The 22,416-nt window shown below is 40.3% G+C and overlaps 1 protein-coding gene across 1 annotated transcript in view; it reads left to right on the top strand.

Moving 5' to 3' along the window:
- Positions 1-22,416, top strand: part of LOC137372148 (signal transducer and activator of transcription 1-alpha/beta-like) — a 52,023-nt gene that overhangs the window by 4,906 nt on the left and 24,701 nt on the right. Inside the window, exons 2-16 of the mRNA XM_068035648.1 lie at positions 5,695-5,823; positions 6,141-6,285; positions 7,193-7,291; positions 10,688-10,777; positions 12,504-12,582; positions 12,754-12,845; positions 13,731-13,882; positions 15,633-15,791; positions 16,566-16,658; positions 17,593-17,652; positions 17,963-17,992; positions 18,084-18,177; positions 18,327-18,368; positions 18,662-18,745; positions 20,681-20,779. Coding sequence (XP_067891749.1) covers positions 5,696-5,823; positions 6,141-6,285; positions 7,193-7,291; positions 10,688-10,777; positions 12,504-12,582; positions 12,754-12,845; positions 13,731-13,882; positions 15,633-15,791; positions 16,566-16,658; positions 17,593-17,652; positions 17,963-17,992; positions 18,084-18,177; positions 18,327-18,368; positions 18,662-18,745; positions 20,681-20,779 — 1,446 coding nt within the window. The 5' untranslated portion in view covers position 5,695. The remainder of the gene's footprint in view (positions 1-5,694; positions 5,824-6,140; positions 6,286-7,192; positions 7,292-10,687; positions 10,778-12,503; positions 12,583-12,753; positions 12,846-13,730; positions 13,883-15,632; positions 15,792-16,565; positions 16,659-17,592; positions 17,653-17,962; positions 17,993-18,083; positions 18,178-18,326; positions 18,369-18,661; positions 18,746-20,680; positions 20,780-22,416) is intronic.

The raw sequence follows: 22,416 nt of genomic DNA, 5'->3' as shown, positions 1-22,416 counted from the left end.
GCACTACCTGTCTGCAGCTACTGCTCTGCCTGGTGGTCAGCACTTCCTTTTCTGCCTGTGCAGCCATTATTTGCAGTGTGATCACCTCGCTAAATGTGCTATCCACGATGTCCTCAGCATCGCGGATGCTCCACAGTGAATCCACCCGCAGATCCAGCTCCATAATGCGGGCAGCCAGTTGCTGCAGCTGGATACACTTCCTGTGGGTAGAAACTGCTCTGATAAATTTCTATTTGCATCATTGTTTTACCTGGAATAAAAACAGAAAATGCTGGAAGTGCTCAGCTTCCATTTCAGCTCTGTGATCTTTCATCTTTCCACAGATGCTGCCAGACCTGCTGAGTATTTCCAGCATTTCTTGTTTTTATTTCAGATTTCCAACATCTGCAGTATTTGCTTTTATTTTAAGTTAGGAATGGATTGGGTTATGAGCAAGACAGTGTTTGGGGTTGGGGGGTGTGGTAGTGATGGCAGGACAGATTAAAAAAGATGGGAGCAGGCACACAGGAGAGTTCCTCTCAGTCCAGGAGCAAACAGTCTTTGAGTTCAAACTCTCTGTGGCTAGTTCAAAAGACCACTGGAACAGCCAGTTAGTCATGTGACCAGCTGGTCCAACCATTCCTGGCCTCAGACCTGAAACGTTAACTCTGTCTCTCTTCACAGATGCTGCCTGACCTGCTAAGTATTTCCAGCATTTCTTGTTTTTATTTCAGATTTCCAGCATCTGTAGTATTTTGCTTTATTTTAAATGGTAAAGGGTTGCATAATACAAAGGCAAATGGGGTAGTAATGGGACAAGTAAAGAAACAAAAGATGTGTATGGATGAGGTTTGCATGGTAGGATAGCAGCTGTCCAAACACAAAGTAAAGGAATAAAGGAAGAAACGAACTAGCAATGATTTAGTCAGGCAATGTGAGGAACCAGAGTAAAGGTGCACACGAACAAAGTAAGTTGAGTGCTGGGTTTGTCTAATGAAGATCATTTAGCCTATAATCAGGTGGAGGTTGTGCGGGATGACATATAGAATGCTTACAGCACAAAGGGAGGTCGTTTGGCTAGTCAAACCCATGCCAGCTCTCTGCAAGAGCAATTTAGTTAGTTCCACTTCCCTGCCCTTTTCCTGTAGCCCTGCAAATTTCCTTTTCAGTTGCATATCCAGTTCCCTTTTGAAAGCCATGATTGAATCTATCTCCACCAACCTTTCAGCAGTACCTTCGGGTCATAACCACTTGCTGTGAACAAAAATCATAGATTCTGTCATGCAGGCCCCCACCTGCCCAGAATGAGGGACATTGGTTTTGTTATGTGAACATTGATTTTTAACTGTCGCTGGAGCGAGGAAATGACTTGTTGAACAGATCAGCTGTGGCTGGAAGAAAACATTTGCATATTAACAGACGGTGCTTGTGTAGACAAAGGACCATTCCCTGACACTATCAACCCAAAATGGATGCTGATCACTGGACAGTGAGGGGTTGGGGAAGTGCATTCCAGGATCAGCTGGGGTGATGCAATCAGGGGGCAGGACTGGTTGGACCAGCTGGTCACATGACTAACTGGCTGTTCCAGGGGTTTTTTGAACTAGCCACAGAGTTTGAACTCAGACTGTTTGTTCTTGGACTGAGAAGATCTCTCCTGTCTGCCCGCTCCTGTCCCTTTTTTCTCACAAGCCTCTGAATCCACTGACCCATGAACCCCAAGATAGAAAAGTCTCCTACAGTGAACAAGGTTTAAGAAGAATAAAAACAAAATACTGTAGATGCTAGAAATCTGAAATAAAAACAAGAAATGCTGGAAATATTCAGCAGGTCTGGCAGCATCTGTGTTTTTTAAGAATAATACTGGGCCCCAACAAAAAGCAACATCACGTACAATCAAGGACTCTATAGTGAGCTCGAAGAACCGTAACAAAAACTCTTCAGATATTGCTTCAAACGTTTCCATTTTATTTTTCTTCAGTTTGGTTTGTCTCTATTTGCATGTATGGGGGGCTGGGGGGGGATGAAGCTGGAGCAAGTGGCTGGAGAGTGGGGTGGAGCAGCGAGGCCTGGGGGAGGGGCAGAGAGTGGCCAGTGGGGCGGGAGCAACATTCAGGCGCTTCCTCCGGCTGAGTGGGAGGACTGAATACCCGATGACGCCGTATCGCGCATGCGCGAAGATAGACCAGGCGTGGATACGTGATGACGTAATCCTGTGTATGTGCCGCTTAGTCCTGGCAAGATGTAGCTGCTCATGTGCGCATCTTGGTGCACTCTAATGATGTCAGTGGGCCGCTGCATTGTCAGGAATCACTTTATTAAAATTGTTACGGTAAGACGGTGAAGGCTGAGAGGGACCCCTAGACACCTTTTTTTTTTTTTTTCCCCTCCCCTGGTCGTAACAGATTCATAGAATGGTCACAGCACGGACAGAGGCCATTTGGCCTGTTGTGTCCGTGCTTGCTCTCTGAAAGAGCAATTCACCTTGTGCCATTCCCCCCACCTTCCCCCTGTAGCCCTTCACATTCTTCCTTTTCAGGTAATCGATTTCTCTCTCATGCCTTGATTGAGTCTGCCTACACCACACTCTCAGGCACTGCATTCCAGATCCTAACCACTCGCTGCGTGAAAAAGTTTTTCATGTCGCCATTGCTTCTTTTGCCTATTACTATAAATCTGTGCCCTCTGGTTCTTGATCCTCCCACCATTGGGAACAGTTTCTCCCTATCTACTCTGTCCACACCTCTCATGATTTTAAATACCTCTATCAAATTTCCTCTCAATCTTCTCTCTATGGAGCACAATGCCAGCTTCTCCAGTCTATCCATGTAACTGAAGTGCATCATCCCTGGAATCGTTCTTGTAAATGTTTCCTGCATGCGCTTAGAGCCTTCATGTTCTTTTCTCTAGTTCTATTGTCTGTATAAATGAAAATTGACCCCTTTTCTTCTCCCTCCCCAACAGTATGTTATACTTCAAACATGTCAGTTTGAAAAAATTATAATTTATGGAGTGTCTTTCGCAGTGCAACACTGTTTATCACAAGAAGTGCATACTTATTTATAGTTTTGGAACTGTTGCAATCTCCGTTGAAATTTTTCAAATCAATTTAAACAAAAGACATTTCTCTTAAAAGGATCATATTCTTGTGGAAATAAGTGTATTGTTAAGGAATCCAGATTGTGTTTTGGAAACTCTTGGTTCTTTCTCCAGTTATAAATACTTGTGTCTTAGGTTTCCCTTTTCCTTTTAATTCTTTTTGATTGTAGCTCAAATGAAGATATACAGTGTTTTGAGGATTTATGTAGAACATGTCAAATATATGCAAAACCAAAAATTTGGGTTTGGTCCAAGGAGAATGTATTGTGCTTAGCAGAGTGATGTTAAATTCTAGTAAGTTTCAGAATTGCAGTTATAGTTGAATATATTAGTTTGTGTCCTGTTTCCAGTGGCATTTTATCAACATGTTGTATAAATTACTGTCATAAGCCATTGTTTGGAAAATTGTGAAAATATGGTATTTTTATATTAATGGAAATACTGCTGTGAAAAGCAATATACTACGTAGAACTATGTGACATGATTTATAACCCTTTAGTGAATCGACCTTGATGAGAAACATATACAAAAATTAGAGAAAAACGAGGAAAAAATGAACTTTCACATTGAGCATTTTGGTGCAACAAGATCATCTGGAAACAGGAATAACAATTCAATAACTTTGTAGAAGCAATACTTTGCTTGCTGGTCACCTGCTAGTACAGAACTTGAGTATTGCTGGAAAAAAAGAGACATGCTGGCGAAGCTTTTTGTTTTGCACTCATCAGGACAGTTGCAAGAATGCCAGATTTCAAAGGGACCAACAATTTATACTGCATGAGAAAAGGATGCTGATTGGTTGGTAAGTTGACTCTGGTCGTGGCATTGCCATGGAGAATGCTCCAGTGAACTATTGACCCCCACATTTATGTTTAACTCAAAAAAAGGCGCAATGCCTGGACATGTTCCTTTTGCCTGCAGAGGACAGGACCTGCATGTGAATATATGAAACTTCTAGCAAGCATAAGTTAGCGATGCTGCGAGCCTGACTGATCTCAAATTGGTTGTTAGTGTTCTTGGCACGCTCTGTGTTGTTCAGTACAGTCTGTCCAATCGTGGAATCACATCTAATGTTAGAAATTGTGTTCTGTGTTTTTCAAGTATAGGCTGGTTGAGTATGAACAGTACTGTCCCTATTGTGAAGGGACACGTTGTTTGATACGATACACCAGTTATTGGAATCTGCGGTCTATGTAGCTGACATCACACTGGCACTGGTCTTATTGGCGATCTCATAAATAGGTCCTGAGCCATTTGCTCACCATGCAAGCTTGATGCATCAAGGCCATCATGCAGGATAAATGGCTATTCCAGTCAGATCATTGTTTATTGTGTATTGTGCATACTCATGAATGGGCCTATGGCCGCCACTTTCAGATCTGAAAAGAGCCCTGTCTACCTCAAATTACCCTGATGTTCCGTTCCAAAGTTATTGGCAGAAGACTGAAGGACACCCAGGGCCCAGCATTGGGAAAGCCAATTTTTAATTTTCCCTTAATCCTTCGGGGTCAGTGCACCAATATACCTGTAGTACATGAGGGTCAGCCCTTTCCAATGAGCATCGCCTACTAATGCCAAAAACAATTGATTGCACTCTGGAAAACTCTGCCATGGAGATGTTTGGGAGAATTTGGAAATTCTGTTTAAGTTTGCTGGTTGGTAAAGTGCCAGATAACAAAGCTTTTGCTGTAATTGAAGTTGGGGACATTATGCAGTCAATGGGATTTATAGAGACTTATTGACATTTTATAGCTAACGGGTATGACAATGAAACATGGAAGGTGCCCTATGTATTTTAAGGGAGAGGAGCTGAGTAATGAGTGTTTGCATATAATCCTTTTACCTTGCTTCGTATTCAGTCGAGACATAAATGAATGTCTGTCCTTTTTAGTAAAGTTTCTATGTGAACTGGATGTGGTCAATCTCAACCCAGTTCCTAGTAGATATAGCCAACGTCACAAACTGTTCCTTATCTAATGCTAATTGACAATTCAGTGCAAATCTCACTCCGAAGGTACAGATGCTTTGTATCAGAAATAGAAATGTAACACATAGTTGAGGCTTTTTGATGTTTGGTCTAATGTTGAATGAGCTTCACTCTGAAGTGGACTAGGCTGCCTCTGATCTGGAACAGGAAAATATTCCACTCAAAATAACTACTTGCATTTATATAGCACTTTCAACATTTCAGAACATCCCAAGGTGCTTCACAGGAACATGAAACAAAATTTAACACTGACCTGTATCAGGAGATTTTAGGACAAATGACAAAGCTTTATCAAAGAGGTAGTTTTTCAGGAGTATCTTCAAGATGAGAGGTGGAGAAGTTTAGGGAGGGTATTCTAGAGTTTAGGACCATGGTCTCCTGAAAGCACAGCTGGCAATGGTAGTGATTTAAAATAGGGGATGTGCAAGTCTTGGTTGTAGGGCTGGGGAGGGTAGAGATGGGAAGGGGGCACAGCCATATGGGGATATTTCTGTTAATATTTCTCACTTTGAAGTTGAAGTGTGGTTATTGTTGTAAAATATTCCAAATCTGTATTGTCCATGTATTTTCTTGAATTCGGTATAGGTGTAAATGGCTCTTTGATTAAAACATGTGCAATTTCTCTGCAGAATGTCACAGTGGTACCAGCTACAACAATTGGACTCCAAATTTCTGGAGCAAGTCGATCAGCTGTATGATGACAACTTTCCAATGGAGATCAGGCAGTACCTTGGACAGTGGCTGGAGACTAAAGACTGGTAAGAATTTCTTCAATTCCAATTCAAAAAGCTAATTGAAGATTAGTGCTAAGATTGGGTGGGGTGGGGAGGGGGAACGAAATTGGTCTTTGGCAATAACGCAAAATGGGTGATAGCAAATCAGCCTGATTCACAACCTGCACATTTCTTTTCTTTTGCAATGGATGATGAGCTGTGGAGTTGCTGACGCTCATTATTTGCTATTGTCTGTTTCTGTGATATTGACGAAGAGCAATTCCGCCCCCTGATGTTGTATCTCTACAGTCTGCACAGGTTGAGCTATTTGATTTTCACTTACATTGGTTTGTGTTGGTTAGGGAACATGCTGCCACCAATGATTCAATGGCCACAGTGCTGTTCCACGAACTGCTAGTGCAGTTAGATGACCAGTACAGCCGATTTTCCTTGGAGAACAACTTTCTGCTTCAGCACAACATCAGAAAGATCAAGCGCAACCTTCAGGTATGGATAGGAACTTCCAGACGCGATTACCTGAGTTATAGACCTGGATTCTCAACCCAGCTGTTTAAATACAGCTCACAACAGGGCCACAGCAAAGGCAAATTAGGATCTAACAGAAAATAAATCAGCTTTATTTCACTTTTCTAGTGTTTGTGAATAATCCTATATCTTCAACTGTTGTGTTCCTGTCTGTATAGTGTTGTAAGGATGACCGCTAATAAAGTATTTCAATAGTAAAATAGTGAGAATATAGAATAAATCTTTCATTTTATATACTAACCTGCACAGTAACAAGCTGATGGCATTTACTAAAGAATAAATTGAATATACACACTGAGCAAATTAACTAAACCCAGATGTAATGTAACTTACAGATTCGGTTGGTTTATATCACTTAATTGATTAGTTTGATTTTTAAAATAAAATCTGTGAGCCTGTTTGCGTTTGACACACTATTTTACATTGTACAATATACATGAAATCCAGAGTATATTTTACATGTAAATATTTTAATGAAAACTGATCTCCAAGTAACTTCTACACATTTAAAATTTGTAAGTTGATAATGGGCATGAAACCCAGGTGCGATTATACAATATAGGGGAAATTTTTTTTAGAAGCAGGAAAAAATGCTTGTTGGGGGCATTTCAGAACTTACAAAAGTGTAGTTTTTAATGCAATACGTTTTTGAGTAAATTTGCAAGTTAGGCTGACCTAAAGAAGCCAAATTTTAGGTACAGGCATTTATTGGATTTTCAAAATGATGTTATAGTTGATTAACTTCATTTAATTGCTCTGAGAATGTAGATAGATTACTGTAAACTAACTACTTCTAGTATGTTTGTTAGAAATTCTAATGTACAAGCATATATTTATATGTAATGTAACCCTAACTTCTATTTTTTAGGTTTTCTTCCAGGAAGAACCTATTCTTATGGCACTGACTATATCTAACTGCCTGAAAGAAGAAAAGAAAATCCTGGAAAATGCATTGAAAGCTGAACAGGTACTTCTTTAATTGAACATGTTTCAGTTTAGTCTTATTTAATGAGGAAATAAATGTTTGTCAAGAGAATGTTCCTCCTTTTTTCTATGAAATAAAGCTTCTTCTGTTGCTTCACCTGATCTTTGTCCAACGTGGACAGCTGCTGCTGCATTTGTTTCCTTAAATTGTTAACTTTATTTCTGTTCCAAAATGTAGTGATTTTAATCTCTTTTGACTGCAGCCAACATGGTGGGTATGTTGAGTTTCATCAGAGTTAGACCGGATATAATACACTAGTTATACAGCAAAAATATATGACTGACAAATAGCAAGTACTGGTCCAGATTGGCAGGACGCCTGGCATGTGTGAACAGCTCTTTATTTCCCTCTTTTTCTCTCCTCTTGGTGCTTTAAACTTCTCATACTACCCAAGTGTGTTAGTATGGATCTACCCTTCGGAGTTTCTCTCCACTGCCTACTGCACTAAGGTCTACCAAAGTCTCTTACTTTATACCCTTTTTCAGGGGTGGACCTGGATGTATCATTGACAAGGCCTTATGAACCCATTAAGATTTACTTTATTTCAAAATACCCTCTGGAACTTCGAGTTCTTTGTCTAAATCATGGGTTGAAGACCCTGCCTTTAATGTCATTCACCTGCCATTAGCTTCTTGAGCCTTCACATGTACCTTCTGTCCTTGATCAATCAAGCCTTGAATCATCCTTTCCTTATCTGGAGCTGTTCTTCATGCCCAGTCCCATTCTCCCAGGAACATTCCACCTCTGACCTTCAAAGCTAACTTTCAGAAGTTTCATTAATTTGTATCTGTCCTATTGCCATTTATTTATCTAAGGTGGTTTGTAAGGCCTGTCAGCAAGCTGTTCATAATGGCCATTTAGTTCAGCTGTTCTTATTTCTTATCAAACTGTTGAACCATGGAGTGATTCACTAAACCAGTTCTATACTAATTCCACACACTAGTTAACTTGCATTCCAGCATAGTCTTAAGTAAGGTTGAATGAGAAGCCCAACACTGTTTTGTAGTATGGTTGTTTAAATATCTGCCAGTTGCTCTCCCACTAGGCCTTGTCTGACTATGACCCCTTTCCGGGCTAGGTACAGCTGTCATCAAGAATCATTATTCCCTGATTTTATTTCGAGAGAAAAGAAACCTTAAGCGGTTTCCAAGGAATAAAAAACTTGCAGCACTAACCGATTCCTTTTATCTATTTCAAGCTAATTTTTATATGGATATACACAATAGGCAGATTATTAATTTCTAACAGTATCGTGTAAGAATCAGTCGGGTTAATATTGGAGGAACAAAAGGCTGGAAACTTGAAATTTGCCATTCTAGTATGGATTTCTGCAGGAAATGTCTTTTCCCATTACCAGAAACAATATTGAAGGTGAACTCTTCTCCCAGCTCTGAAGAGGACTTCATGGGTCCAGCCCTCAAGGAAAAAAACTGCTGGCATTACCCAGGCAGTTGAGTTATTGAAAGGTGTGCCAAAGAGTTTCGTGCCCATGCGTGCGTGCCATCCACATTCTACACTCTTCCTTGAGAGTGTGGGCATCTGGGCCGTCACGGCAGGAGTTCATGTTTGCATTCTTAGCTCAAATGGCTGCCACGTAGGCTCTGTGCTCTGCAATGCAGAGATTGGAGCTTTGAAGGAGTCACTCGTCTTCTGTGTATTGCTGTTTTTGCAGATCTGGAAATGCTGAGGCCCAGCCTCTGAGTGGTATGTGATTGCCTCTCTTGGACCTCCGCATATCTCTCTTGTCATCCCCTCAACTAATGCCCACCTTGATGCCAGCTGAGTCACGCTGTTCTGATCATGGTCCTGAGCCCAGCCCTCATAGGCTCGACCAACCACAAGCCACTGGCCATGATTGTTTTGAGACCCCACATGAACGGTAATAGTCTTCCACTGAAGCTTCTGCTGAGACTACTACGGAGCAACATGTTAGGAAATCTTTTTTAGAATAAAAGTTGGTTACTTGGCTGAGAAATGATTGAAAGCCAATAACGTTTGCCATTAAATTAATCACATCACATTTGGCACTTCAGTTTAGTGTGGTTTAATAGCTTTGCATCTGCATTGTCAGTATGTCATTTGATATAGAAGCTGTTTGGTTTGGTTTAAGTGTTTTTAACAGATCTTTTAACTGTTCTTTAGCAGGATTAAGAAGTGGTAAAGATGTAACAAGGACAGTCAAGTGGAGGGACTCTTAAATTCTCAGGGTAGGGGTCTGAGTAATTAGCTGATCCTTGACCTCTCTAGCTGTGAGGTTTTGAGATGCCCACCTTTCTCTGTTTCTTTTCCTTTACCTGGTTGTCTTTGTCTAATGTGGACTGCTGCTGCTGCCCTTCTACCTCCAAGTTCAGGTGCAGGCATCTGTTATATAAGGTTATGCATATACAGTGTGTGCCACACCACAACAAATAAGACTGTCAGGCATATTGTAGGGAGGCCCCTCAAATGGTCAAGACACCTGAACTTCTACTTCAGAATTCTTTTGGTGTGTTCTACAATTATTCCAGGTGGTCCCCCGGCTTTGGTTAAATTTGTACTGCTCAGGCATGGTAGGTTTGTGCAGGGATGTCATGCAGGGGGTAAGTCTTGTCCCCATACACCAGCAGCCATCCTGTCATGCTCTTCCCAGGGTTCTAATTAGTGGGGGAGGGGAAGGATGGTGATTTGTCTTGAGATCAGTTCATTGTGGCATCTCCCTGGGTACTTTTCACAGACCTGCGTGACGGTTTCTTGTGATTGGGGCAACATCGGTCCTGAATCTAAGAATAAAATCAATTAAAAATTTGGGAATGGTTTGGTAAGTACCCAGCCATGGTTATAGCCCCCTTGCGCGCTGTTCTACTGGTGGATTCGATTGTAATTACACCTTGTGCGTGACCTGTTTTCTGCTACATGGTGGTGTGGACTTTCCAAGAGGGCATAAATCTAGATCCACAACAGGTATATCAGTTTTTTTGTTTTTTTTTTGCCACCACCTTCCCTTTCTCCTTTTTTTTTTTTTTTTCCCACCCCAGCCAGCCTCTCTTGTTCCCAGAGACAGATTGCCAATTCCAGCTGACATTTTCTAATGTTCTAACTCTGTGTAGCAGAGGAGTTGAATCTGGTTTGTACAGCTCCCTTAGATGCTGGCTATCAACAAATAAATCATCAGGAGAGCAGTGGCTATTTAACTTTTGAAGATTTTCAAATTTTTCAAGTGTCGTCTTGTTAGTAGTGTCTGTGCCTCTGAACATCCAGTGTTGCTGTTCTTCCAGCAGATGTACAGCACTGACGTAGAAGGATTGAAAACCTAGCCTGCCCTTCATCAGAATTGTGGAAGGAAGTAAATAGCTAAATATTTATTTGAATTTGTTGCAATTTTTTTGTTTTAATTTGTAGAGTCATGTTGGTCCTGTCCAGAATGCTGTAATTCAGGATAAGCAGAAACAGCTGGATCAGAAAGTGAAGAACGTTAAGAGCAATGTTCAAGTAAGCATATGGTCACAACAGAACAGCATTCCTATTTTCCTATGAGCCCACATTATTAGATAATAGAATGTAGGTTAAGAAGAAACTGATTTCTCTTCAGAAGTCATTCAAAAGTAGATTTTGAAGTTCAAGCTGGTCTAGAGAACATGAAGATTGGCTATGTGACAATATACAGCTTTTGTCTATGTAATGAGCTTGGGTACCTTGTATTATGGGCTTTACTTTAAGTGATTATCGGACTGAATTTGTAGCAAAATCTGGTTCTACTCTACTCCCCAAGAGACCTTCCAGCAGTGGCTGGAACATGTTTCTGGTTGAATTTGGATTGGTAGGCTGTTCAAATATGGGAATCATCATGTCATTGTTCCAATGGGTAATAAAGTGAGTAGTAATCTGAAATAAAAACAAGAAATGCTGGAAATACTCAGCAGATCTAGCAGCATCTGTGGAGAGAGAGAGAAGCAGAGTTAACGTTTCCGGTCAGTGACCCTTCAGTTCTTCAGGGGAGGCGGTGGCGTAGTGGTATTGTCACTGGACTAGTAATCTAGAGACCCAGGGTATTGCTCTGGGGACATGGGTTCAAATCCCACCACAGCAGAAGGTGGAATTTGCATTCAATTAATAAATCTGGAATTAAAAAGCTAGTCTAATGATGGCCGTGAAACCATTGTCGATTGTTGTAAAAAAAACCCATCTAGTTCACTAATTTCGTTTAGGGAAGGAAATCTGCTGTCCTTATTTGGTCTGGCCTACATGTGACTCCAGATCCACAGTAAGAGCCACTCTGTTGTATCTAACTGCTACAAAGTCAATAGCACTGTGGGTGTACCTACCCCGCATGGACTGCAGCGGTTCAAGAAGGCAGCTCACCACCACCTTCTCGAGGGTAATTAGGGATGAGCAATAAATGCTGGCCTAGCCAGCGACGCCCACATCCCATTAATGAATAAAAACAATTCTCATTGTAAGAGCGATTCGGACTTGACACTAGTTGTTTGTAAACAAGCCTTTATTAAACTTAACCTAGTCTTAACACACACAATGTTTAAAGCAATAGTATTACACAGGAGCAAACAATATTACCTGTCTTCATTGGATAGAGAGCATAACCAATGGACTGTCCTTCGACTTTCAGTCCTGTTCTCTATAAATTCAAGCTATTTAAACTCCCTGTCTTCTATTCTAGCTAGTCATATAGTTAGTTTGTTTGTTTTCACAGGTGCCTATTTCTATCTCACTTGCTCAAAACTTTAGAAGATTCAGGCCTTTTTGTATCAAGGTTTGAACTTTCACAGTATATTCTCACCTGCAAGTCAGATGGTTACTGCTTCAAGCTCCACTATTATGACTTGAATACATAATCAAGGCTGACACATCAATGTTGTACCAGGAGTACTTCATTATTGGAGATACTACCTTTTGTATGAGTTATTAAACTGACGCCTACGTGTCTGTTCAGCTGAATGTAAAAGATCCCATTTTGCACAAAAACGGGAAAATTCTTTTGCCCAACATCCCACAACCAACACCAACAAAACAAAGCTGGGCATTTATCCTGTTTGTGGGAACTTACTGTGTGCAGATTAACTACCTGATTTTTCTACATAACCGTGACAGCACTTCAAAGAATAATTCATTTGGCTGTGAAGCTCTTTGGGACATGACATGACATGAAAGGAGCTATATAAATGTGAGTTTGTTCTATTTTTTGTTTTTGTGATTGTAGGAGATTGAACAAGAAATCAAGTTTCTTGAAGATCTTCAGGATGAATTTGATTTCCGATCTAAAACTTTGCAAAGTCGAGGTAAGAAGTAAATTCTTTGCTAATGTGTATATCAAGGTTGCTGGTGAAAGAAGTTGTGTAAGTTTACAATTCTTCTATAGTCATCTTGAGCATTTATGTTATACATGTAACAAATTAAAATTATATGTAATTTATTCTGTTTTGTATTTAATTCTCAATTTACCTTGATAGAGCATGAAGTGAATGGTTTAGCTCAAAATGAAATTAAACAAGAGAAACTCCATCTCCACAATATGATGCTTAAGTTGGATTCGAAAAGAAAAGTAAGCCTTTTTTTTTATTGTAGTGCTATGATTATTGCTAATGCTTTATTAACTGCTATCATATTAAGCTTATAAGTAACAATCTGATTTTCAGGTTTTATTTTTCCATTTTCTGAATTTGAAATAAAACTGAAATCCACTATAAACAAATATGTTTTCAGTAACCATCACCCAAGACAGATTAACTGGTCATTTACCTCATTTGCTATTTGTTGCACCTTGCTGTGCACAAGTTGGCTGCAGTAGTTGCTGATAAAACAACAGTGACTACACTTCAAAAGTTATTTAATTGACTGCTAGACACTTTATGGAGTCCTGTGGACATGAATGGTGCTATGTAAAATGGGGTTTTCCTTTTTTCTTTTGTTTCAAATTTTAAAACCATGTTTATAATTAAAAAGATCAAATTTTTTTTCAACCAGAAAAAATAATTTCAGGTGGAGCAAAATACTTATAAATAAATAATAAATTGATGTATATCATTAACAGCACTCTTTGTCATGACTTGCCCATGGAAGTTTTGTTCAGTGATGATATATAACATGTTCTATATTCGATTTTTGTTCTGTAGAGGGAGAGAAGGTAAAGTGCATCTTGTATCAAACAAACAGGATAGTGGCTGGGAATTGCAATTTGTGACATTCCAGTTGAACCTTGAAATCAGAAGTGGGGTTGTTTGTTGAGACACTCATATCTGGCTTTCTAAAACCATCAATGTATTCAGTTCATTGAAAATTTATCATGTTTATATAGACATCTATTTATTTTAAAAGACTAATATTCCAGAAAACCTTTTGTGTACATGCTCTAGAACAAAGCATTCATGACTTTCTTGTATACTTTTTAAATGTAGAGTTCACTGACATGCTACATTGTTATTTGTAGGATGTAATCAATAAAACTGCCTCTCTGCTGAATGAAACGGAACAAATTGAGGGCATTTTGATCAATGAAGAGTTGGTAGAATGGAAGCGACGACAGCAGATTGCATGTATTGGCGGACCACCAAACACCTGTCTTGACCAGCTGCAACAATGGTGGGCTTTTCGACCATTTGTAGCAACTTTAACTGCGGTTGGCTAACTCAGCACAAATTATTGATTTTGAGCACAGAACTTACTTGGGTGTACCAGGAAGTGAGTTGAACTACATAGTCACTAAGGAGTTTTGATTATTTAAGAATGTGGGTATCGATACCCCAATAAAGGGATATTAATTAAAGGGAAGTTAACAAATCCTTAACTCCTTGTCAAAACACCATTTGGAAATTCACCTTCCCTTCTCCCGTCTCCATTCTAACCCTTTCCAGGGAGTACTAGGTGTTTGAAAATGGCTTACTTGAGCTGTCTTTCATCCTGTCTGCAGCTTACCTCTTAGTAACACCTAATCTATTACTTGAAATGTTCACATTTCACATTGGTTTCAGATACAATGCAACTTGCAAGTCCTATTGGTGTCCCTAATTTACATCAGCTGCCCTTATTTTCAAAACATTCCTTTTTTATATGTACTGTAACCTGGATGAACCAGATATCCTGGGATTAGCTGTATCTCCTGCAGCGTCACGTGTCTTCACCCTCGCCTGGGATCATGCCTAATTATGGAGCTTGCCAGCAGGATGTGCTTTCAGTTCATTTTCTGTTTGTTCGGTTTCCTAGTTCATTGCTTTCCCAGGTTTCTTTTCCATTAAGGGCAGGATGTTCTGATCTTGAATCTATGGTGGTTGCTGCAGGGCCAGAGTACTTGGGAGAACCCAGCCAGAGTGGGGGGAGATTAATGTCCAAGAAGCTCCTGTCCTGGACCCCCTCCTTGCATGTGCTGTAGTTCCTAATGTTTAAAGTGCTAGATGGTGGGTAGGGGGCTGTTCGAAGCTTATTAGTATATGACATATCCATGGAGTAGGACTGCCAAAATTGGTTGGAGGCATTCCTGGAGGTTTGAGCACTTGATCTGACTACATGCCATCTGATTGCATGATGCCAGATTGCATGACTTCTGCAAATGTTATTTACATTAGCTTATAAAGATTGAGTCCCTTGTAGTTGAACATCTTTATTTCTAATTTTGTGCCAGCAGCTGTTGTGCGAGAAGTTCTAAGAACCAGGGGGCCACCCGACAGCAGGTGAAGACAGGAAATAGAGGACAGAGAAAGGGGGGGGGAAAAACTAATGCTGGTGCTCTTTTGCTTGTGTTCGCTCTCTCATGCTCTTTCTTTTCCGCCACCACCACTGGTGATTTCAGGGACCCTTGACTCCTGACAGACACGAACTCCCCATCCCACATGCCCTGCTTTTGGGAACGGAGATCTCTTTACATACCATGCATAGTGGCATATCTGAAGGACTGAGTGCTTGCACAACTCTATCCTGGATAGGAGGGGTTCTCTGCCACTATGGATGATGGGTAAAGAGATCTCCCTTGTGGAAAAGCTATCTTTCCATCCGCTGCCAACTCGAGCTTACCTTTGTGTCCAAAGCTTTATGCAAACAAATTTGGTGCATTGAAGGCTGTCTGTAGTTTAGAATTTGCGAGTGTCCGTGGTTTAAAGGGGCAGTTTGAGTCGATTATAATGCAAGTTATTTGGGACTGTTGGTGTTTTTTTTTTGGTTTGCAGTGTCTGTTTGTACAGATTTATCTGTAGTTTGGAAAATCTATTGATAGTTAATTGAGAACATTACATTTTTCAAGATTATATAGCTTTTATGGAAAAGGTAAAAAGGGACTGAGAATGGCTGTTGCAGTTTGTAACTTGCTGATCTTTAGTTTCAATGATGGTTGTGCTTTCAGGTTCACGCTGCTGGCTGAGAGTTTGCAGCAGGTTCGGCAACAGTTAAAGAAACTGGAAGAACTTGAGCAGAAATATTCATATGACGGGGACCCTATTACTCACAATAAACAATTTCTGGAGGAAAGGAACAACAATTTGTTTTGCAATCTTATTAAAAGGTAACAATTTTGATAACCGCTCGAAGAAATGTGACTTTTTTTCAAAAGTTGCATCCAAATTCATTCCATTTTAAGCTTCCATTTTTCTTGTCTCCTGATGCCAGTCTACAAAGTAGTGCAAAACAAAGGAAAATTGGGTCTGGTGTAAAAGAGGCTGCTAATTTGCTATGAGCCCATTTCACGCTTCTGGCAAAGACCAATTTGCCCCTGTTGACCTTTTGTTAGGGTACAGTTTTACAAGTGTTGGCAGTGTACTTGTATCTTGGCAAGTGGCCATTCTTCAGCTATCACCCTAGACAATGGGTTTTGGCAGCCTGTTTAACTGTAACCTTACCCAAAAAATAAAATAAAATTTATCTATTGCTGTTTGTCTCCAATAACCATCTGTTCAGTAGTGGAGAGATTTTGCAGAACTGTCTTAACCAAAATGCAAATAATGTGTTTGTGCCAGCACAAATGGTGAAGATTCATGCAATGTCCTCCCATAGACTCTCCCAGTATATGAACTAAATGAGCATCAATATTAAAGTGGAAGTAAACGTATTCCATCCTCCAGTTTGAGAAGCACCTTGAACTCTGCCAACGCCTTCACATATTAGGGCACGGTCTCCCCTTGTGAATAATCACTGTTCCTTTTCACTCATTAACTTTTGTTGCATTTCACCCTGTCTCTGGGTAGATTGTATTGCCCTTTTTTAAAAAGGAATACTTTTATTTGTGAAAAGTTGATCATTTACATTTAACTGCATGTATTTATGTTCCACTCTATTTTAGTTCCTTTGTAGTGGAGAGACAGCCTTGTATGCCAACTCACCCACAGAGACCAATGGTCCTAAAAACTGGTGTGCAGTTCACTGTTAAGTTAAGGTAAGTGATTTTTTTTTTTTAAAAACCTTCGATCATAAGTAACTTTCATACAGATAAATATTGAGTTTCCCAGATTGGTGTAGTACGAGACCTTTTGGCTGTTTTCTCTTATTTAAAAAAAAAAAATTGCCTAGCCATATCTAAAGCTAAATTAACCTTGACCATGGGATCACCATGATTTGTATGGTTCAATTTATTTTCAGTTAATTGAAAATGTTAGATTTTTTTTTAAGATTATATAGTTTTTATGGAAAAGGTAAAAAGGGATTGAGAATGGCTGTTGCAGTTTGTAACTTGCTGATCCTTAGTTTGAGTGGTGGTTGAACTTAATGAGCCCTTGGGGAAGCTTTGACATGTGTTAGTATTCAGATGTCCTGAATAGACCCCAACATTTGTTATTAAGTATGAGCTAAGGACTATACCATCTGTATTGAGGAGCTGAAAGCCTTAACCAGACAGAAGTAGCTGTAGACCGTGGCTGAAGAGTGTTACGTTTTAGAGGAACCGTTTTTTTTTTTACCCATAGCATTTTATGATCACTCTGCAAATGCTTTGAATGCACTATTGATGTGACAAAAGTTTTAATAATAAACCGGTGTTTTCATGCACAAAAAAAATAAGGTTTGTGCTTTGATAGAGTACTGTGTCTATCACCTTGTATAACTGAAAATGAATTTGGAGCCTTGCCTTTCTCTGTTATGATGCATTATGTGATGGAGGCCAGACTTCACACTGGAATCTTGGTGACATGGTTTTAAGTCCACACTTCACTAAACTGGGGACTTTAAAAGTGCAGTGGCAAACAGTAAGAATCTGAACTGCTACTAATGGCTAACATAAGGAAATGTTTTAATTTAGTCACATGGGGATAGCTTCCTTTTTTAAAAATCTACTGTATGGCACCTCATACTTTTTTATTCCCATTTTGTTACAGGCTCTTGGTACGGCTACCAGAACTAAATTACCAATTGCGTGTAAAAGCATCCTTTGACAAGTACGTAATATATTATTTTCATGTCTGTTTTGCTGCAAATTATAGGTGGCATCTCATTAGGGGAAAGTCGTAATTTAATGTAAATTAAAAATTTCAAGACTAGCTAATATTGATTTATATGCCAATGCCCATGAGTCAACAGGAATAGCTGAAATGCAGATTGGTTTCACAATAGGATGAAGTGATATCGTACTAGAACACTTCCTAGTTTCTCAGTTGGTTTTTAAGAATAATGGGCTATTGTCATTAAATCTGCTATTTTCAGGCTTTTGCATATAAAATAGAATTTAATAGTGTAATTTATTTTTAGGGATGTCACTGAAAAGTGTTCTGTAAAGGGGTAAGTACTGACATTTATTTCTAATGTTGATTTTTCCCTTTTATAATTTTGTCTTTTTTCATATGTTTCACTCTAATTTACTTCCTCTTAGATTTAGAAAATTTAATATACTAGGAACTAACACAAAAGTGATGAACATGGAGGAGTCAACGAATGGAAGCTTAGCTGCTGAATTCAGACATCTGGTAGGCAGCTGCACTGAACCAAACGATGGATCAGTGTATTCCACACTGCTCTTCTACTGTAATCACCTCAGCTGAGTTCAATAACAACATTTACAGAAAAGTGCAGATTTTAAAACTTAAATATGCTATGGTCTGTTTCTACATTGCAGCAGTTGAAGGAACAGAAAAATGCAGGAAGCCGAACAACAGAAGTAAGTGCAATATTATGGGTACCTCCAACCTCAACTTCTCCAACACTTGCGTCTCCTCGCCAGCCTCCCCAGTTCCACCCTGCACAATCTCCAACTTCTTCAAAACTCCATTGCACATTGTATCCAACGCTAATTCCCATTTACCCATCATTTCAGTACTTGCTGATCTTGTCTTTCTGACCCCTAACACATTGAAAGCAAAATCCTCATCTCGCTATTTTGTTTTGTCAAGCTACTTGTATTGTGTTTTTAAAACCATCAGCAAAGCTAATTTTTCAAATCTGCCTAAGCAGGGCCCTCTTATTGTGACTGAGGAACTTCACTCCATCAGCTTTGAGACTCAGTTCTGTCACCAAAACCTGATAATTGATCTAGAGGTAAGAACTTTTTGGGGCAAAAAAAAATCACTTCTAAAAGTGAATTTGGGGTTTCGCAGCAATTTGAAGACAAATCCCATGATTTTGTCTTTTTAGAAAAAGTAAATATCTATGTGGGTGTCTCTGGCATTAATTGCACATTGAGTTGCCCTAAGAAAGTGGTGAGGGGAGACCTTCTTCAAACAAAACTGTTCGATACAGCTGAATTTGAAGCCAAATCCCATGATTTTGCTTTCTGAAGTTGAAGGCTAAGCAGGTCGACAGGGCTGGGTTTGCTCTTGTTTCCAGTGCCTTTCACTATTTGACATATGCTAATAAGTGACGGGCAGAGCAATAGCTCTGTTTTTCAGATTGACTACCTATATCTTGCCAGTGTCATGTAGATATTTGCTAGGACCTCCCTTTTTGCTATTTCATTTATATGAATGACTTGGATATAGGTACAAGAGGTTCTGCAAACTAAGGAAAAATGCATGAGAAAGAAGAAATATTGAGTGAACAAATAAGTGGCAGCCGCCTTTTTAATGTGAAAGAAGTATATTCCAAATATTTTTGACAATGCAGGAATCAACAGATCTAGGGGTGTAGATCCATCAATCTTTAAAAGTGGGATTGCAGGTGGAAAAAAACATATAAAACTTGGAGTCTCAGTTCCTTTATGTAGGGACAATAAATATAAAAACAAAGAAATGATATGAGTTTGGACTATTTTAGATACCATTATGGTTGCCATGAAAGGGTAAAACTGAGAAAATACCAGGAATGAGATATTATAGTTATGAAGGGAGAAATTCATTTGTGCAAACCATGGCATACAGATTTGTCTTTTCTTGTGGGACCGTCTGCCCCTGGGTTTGCTTAGTGTCACTAGTAGTGAATTTCTTCCTCTAAAAATCTTTTTTTTAGCTTGTTCATTTCAACAGAGAAAATTGAGAATAATAGTTCTTGAAATCAAAACTTCTTGTAAATTTCAATGGAAAGGAAAATCAGGTGGTTTCTGTAATGGGTTCCAGTGGCAAGTTGAAAATTACCCTCCGATTCCTGGGGGTCAGTTTTCGCTTTTGGGCGCCGGAAACAGGAGCTGGGACTATCTCCAGGTCCTGAACCCGCCCCTAGGGGAGAAGCAGTCACTCATTTATATTTTGGCTAGGGCGCCCCCTTAATTAGCAAGGACACAGGTTCCCTGAAGAGCAGCTAGCTGCAGTAAAGGGTAAGTAAGAGTGAGTGGGGGGGAGGGGGGGGAAAATCCTTCTACAGATGGCCTTTGGCTGCAGCCACACCCACGCAGACGGGGAGACCCTGTATGCCTGCCTGGATATTGACACTCAGGCCTGCTGTTGGCTGACTGCCTCCAGGCAGTTGAACTGTCCCCGTCGCGTTGGAGGAACTGGAGACCAACTGGAAAATCCCAGATGACTGCCTTTAACTACTGTTAACAAGGCTCTTAATGGGCCTCTGGGCCTCGAACTCGCCTCCCCAAAATGGCTGGTGCAAGGAATGGTGGCAGGAAACTGGCATGCCGGCTGGCGCTGGTATTTTCAGGCCCCGTCCACCTCCGCTCCTGATCTTGGCAGAGCCCAAAAGTCCTGTCCCTTATATCACTAGAGGAATAAAGAGGGAAGTTATGAGAAATAAGTTATTAGCACATGGAATGTTTTACCACAATTTGCTATGGCATTGTTTAAAAGGAACTGGATATGACATTTGAAAATAAAGACTAAAAGATGTGAGAAGGTATAGAAGAAATAGGATCGGAATCAATGGTTCCAATTTGAAGAGCTAGCACCAGTGTGTAGATTTTTAAATCAAATGGCTGTCTCTTTCTATGTTGCAATATCTATGCCTTCTATTAGAGTATAACTGGCTAACTCATTTTTCAAAGAATGATGCATTTCATAATGAGACTTTTTTTTTTCTACCCTTTTACTTCTGCAGATTACATCGTTGCCTTTGGTGGTGATATCCAACGTTAGCCAGCTCCCTAATGGTTGGGCTTCTATTTTGTGGTACAACATGCTTGTAAGCGAGTCTAAGGTATGCATCTGCATGTCATGTTTTGACTGGCATCGTTGGGTGTCACTATTTTATAGGTTGAAGCTATGTCGCATTTACACTATTGGGATACCTTTCCGACTTTGTATTGACAACGGGGAGCCCTGCCTGCTAATGGTGCATAACAGAAGTTTGGATAATGTGCAGTGCATGCCCAAATTTTCAATATATGCTACTGGTGGGAAATGCTCCCTGCCAGCAGTGCAATACAGAAAATTATCCATTATGTCTAATGGCTATTTGCAGTGGATTAACATTAAATCGTTATATTGCCTGATCCACCCACCTTAAAGCTTCACTCCCTCCATCATCGGTGCAGTGTGTACCTTCTACAAAATGCGCTGCAGCAACTCGCCAAGCTCCTTTTGACAGCACCTTCCGATCCTGTGACCTTGACCACCTAGAAAGACAAGGGCAGCAAATGCATAGGAACACCACCACATGCAAGTTCCCCTCCAAGTCACGCACCATCCTCATTTGGAAATAAAAACAAAGTGCTGGAAATACTCAGCAGGTCGGGCAGCATCTGTAGAGAGTAAAGCAGAGTTAACGGGCTGAATTTCGGCGGCAGGTGCAGAACATGATGGCCATTTCCCACTGGTCCCGCGCTGCCATGATTGTACAGCGGGTGACCACTTTACGTATTGACGGTTGCCCCATCCCCCAATCATATGGTGGGGGCAGCATTGGCAACTATGTTTGTGGTGCTACCTGTTGAGGGAACAGGTGCTGGCACCATTTTTTAAAAGGCTTCCAACCCTGCAAACATTCCACCATAAAGCAGAGTTCACCCCTTCTCCACATCAGTGATGCTAGCTTTCCCTGAATGGGAAAGTGAAGGCGCGTGAGTGCCACTCATTGTGCTGAGAATTGGGAACTGAAGGTAAGATCGCTGCAGTTTAGATTTTAACTCCTGCAAATGTGTTTAATTAAATACACGAACTCTGGTCCTGTTGCAGAGGGGCCGCCATGGAGCTTCCCCACCACCAGGAAGAGCGGGCCCAGCAATCCCTGTGTCCGGTTCTGTGGCGGCTGCTGAGGCTCCAATTCTCTGCCACCACCCACCCGCCCCACCACCCTTCACAGAACCTGATGTCGGGCTGGGAACAAAATCCAGCCCAACTTTACAGGTCCGAGACCGACTATTTCACATTTCTAGCATCCGCAATATGCTGCTTTTATTTTACTGACTTGGAAATATATCGCCATTCCTTTGCTGTCTCTGGGTCAAAATCCTGGAACTCCCTTCCTAACAGCACTGAGAGAGTACCTACACCACCAGGACTGCAGCGGTTCAAGAAGGTGGCTCACCACTACCTTCTCAATTAGGGATGGGCAATAAATGCCGAACTTGCCAGTGACACTATGACACAATGAATGAATTTTTAAAAAAAATCAATTTTAAAATTGCTGAAGTTCAGGTGAATTTATTTATTTGCATTGTTTTAACTTAAAAAATGATGCCTAAAGTGGATACTTCAATATTGTTTTGTGGTTCTCAGAATGGTGATTTTTTTTTTTTTTACATTTTTTTTTTTTTGTTTAAACTATTCTATGTAAATGCCAGGTGTCCTTCCTATTCACCATTACCACCACTCTGTCCAGTTGATTCTCTTGTG

Source organism: Heterodontus francisci, chromosome 7, assembly GCF_036365525.1.
Source record: "Heterodontus francisci isolate sHetFra1 chromosome 7, sHetFra1.hap1, whole genome shotgun sequence".
NCBI classification, from domain to species: Eukaryota; Metazoa; Chordata; class Chondrichthyes; order Heterodontiformes; family Heterodontidae; genus Heterodontus; species Heterodontus francisci.
This window is presented reverse-complemented; position numbering and strand designations above follow the sequence as displayed.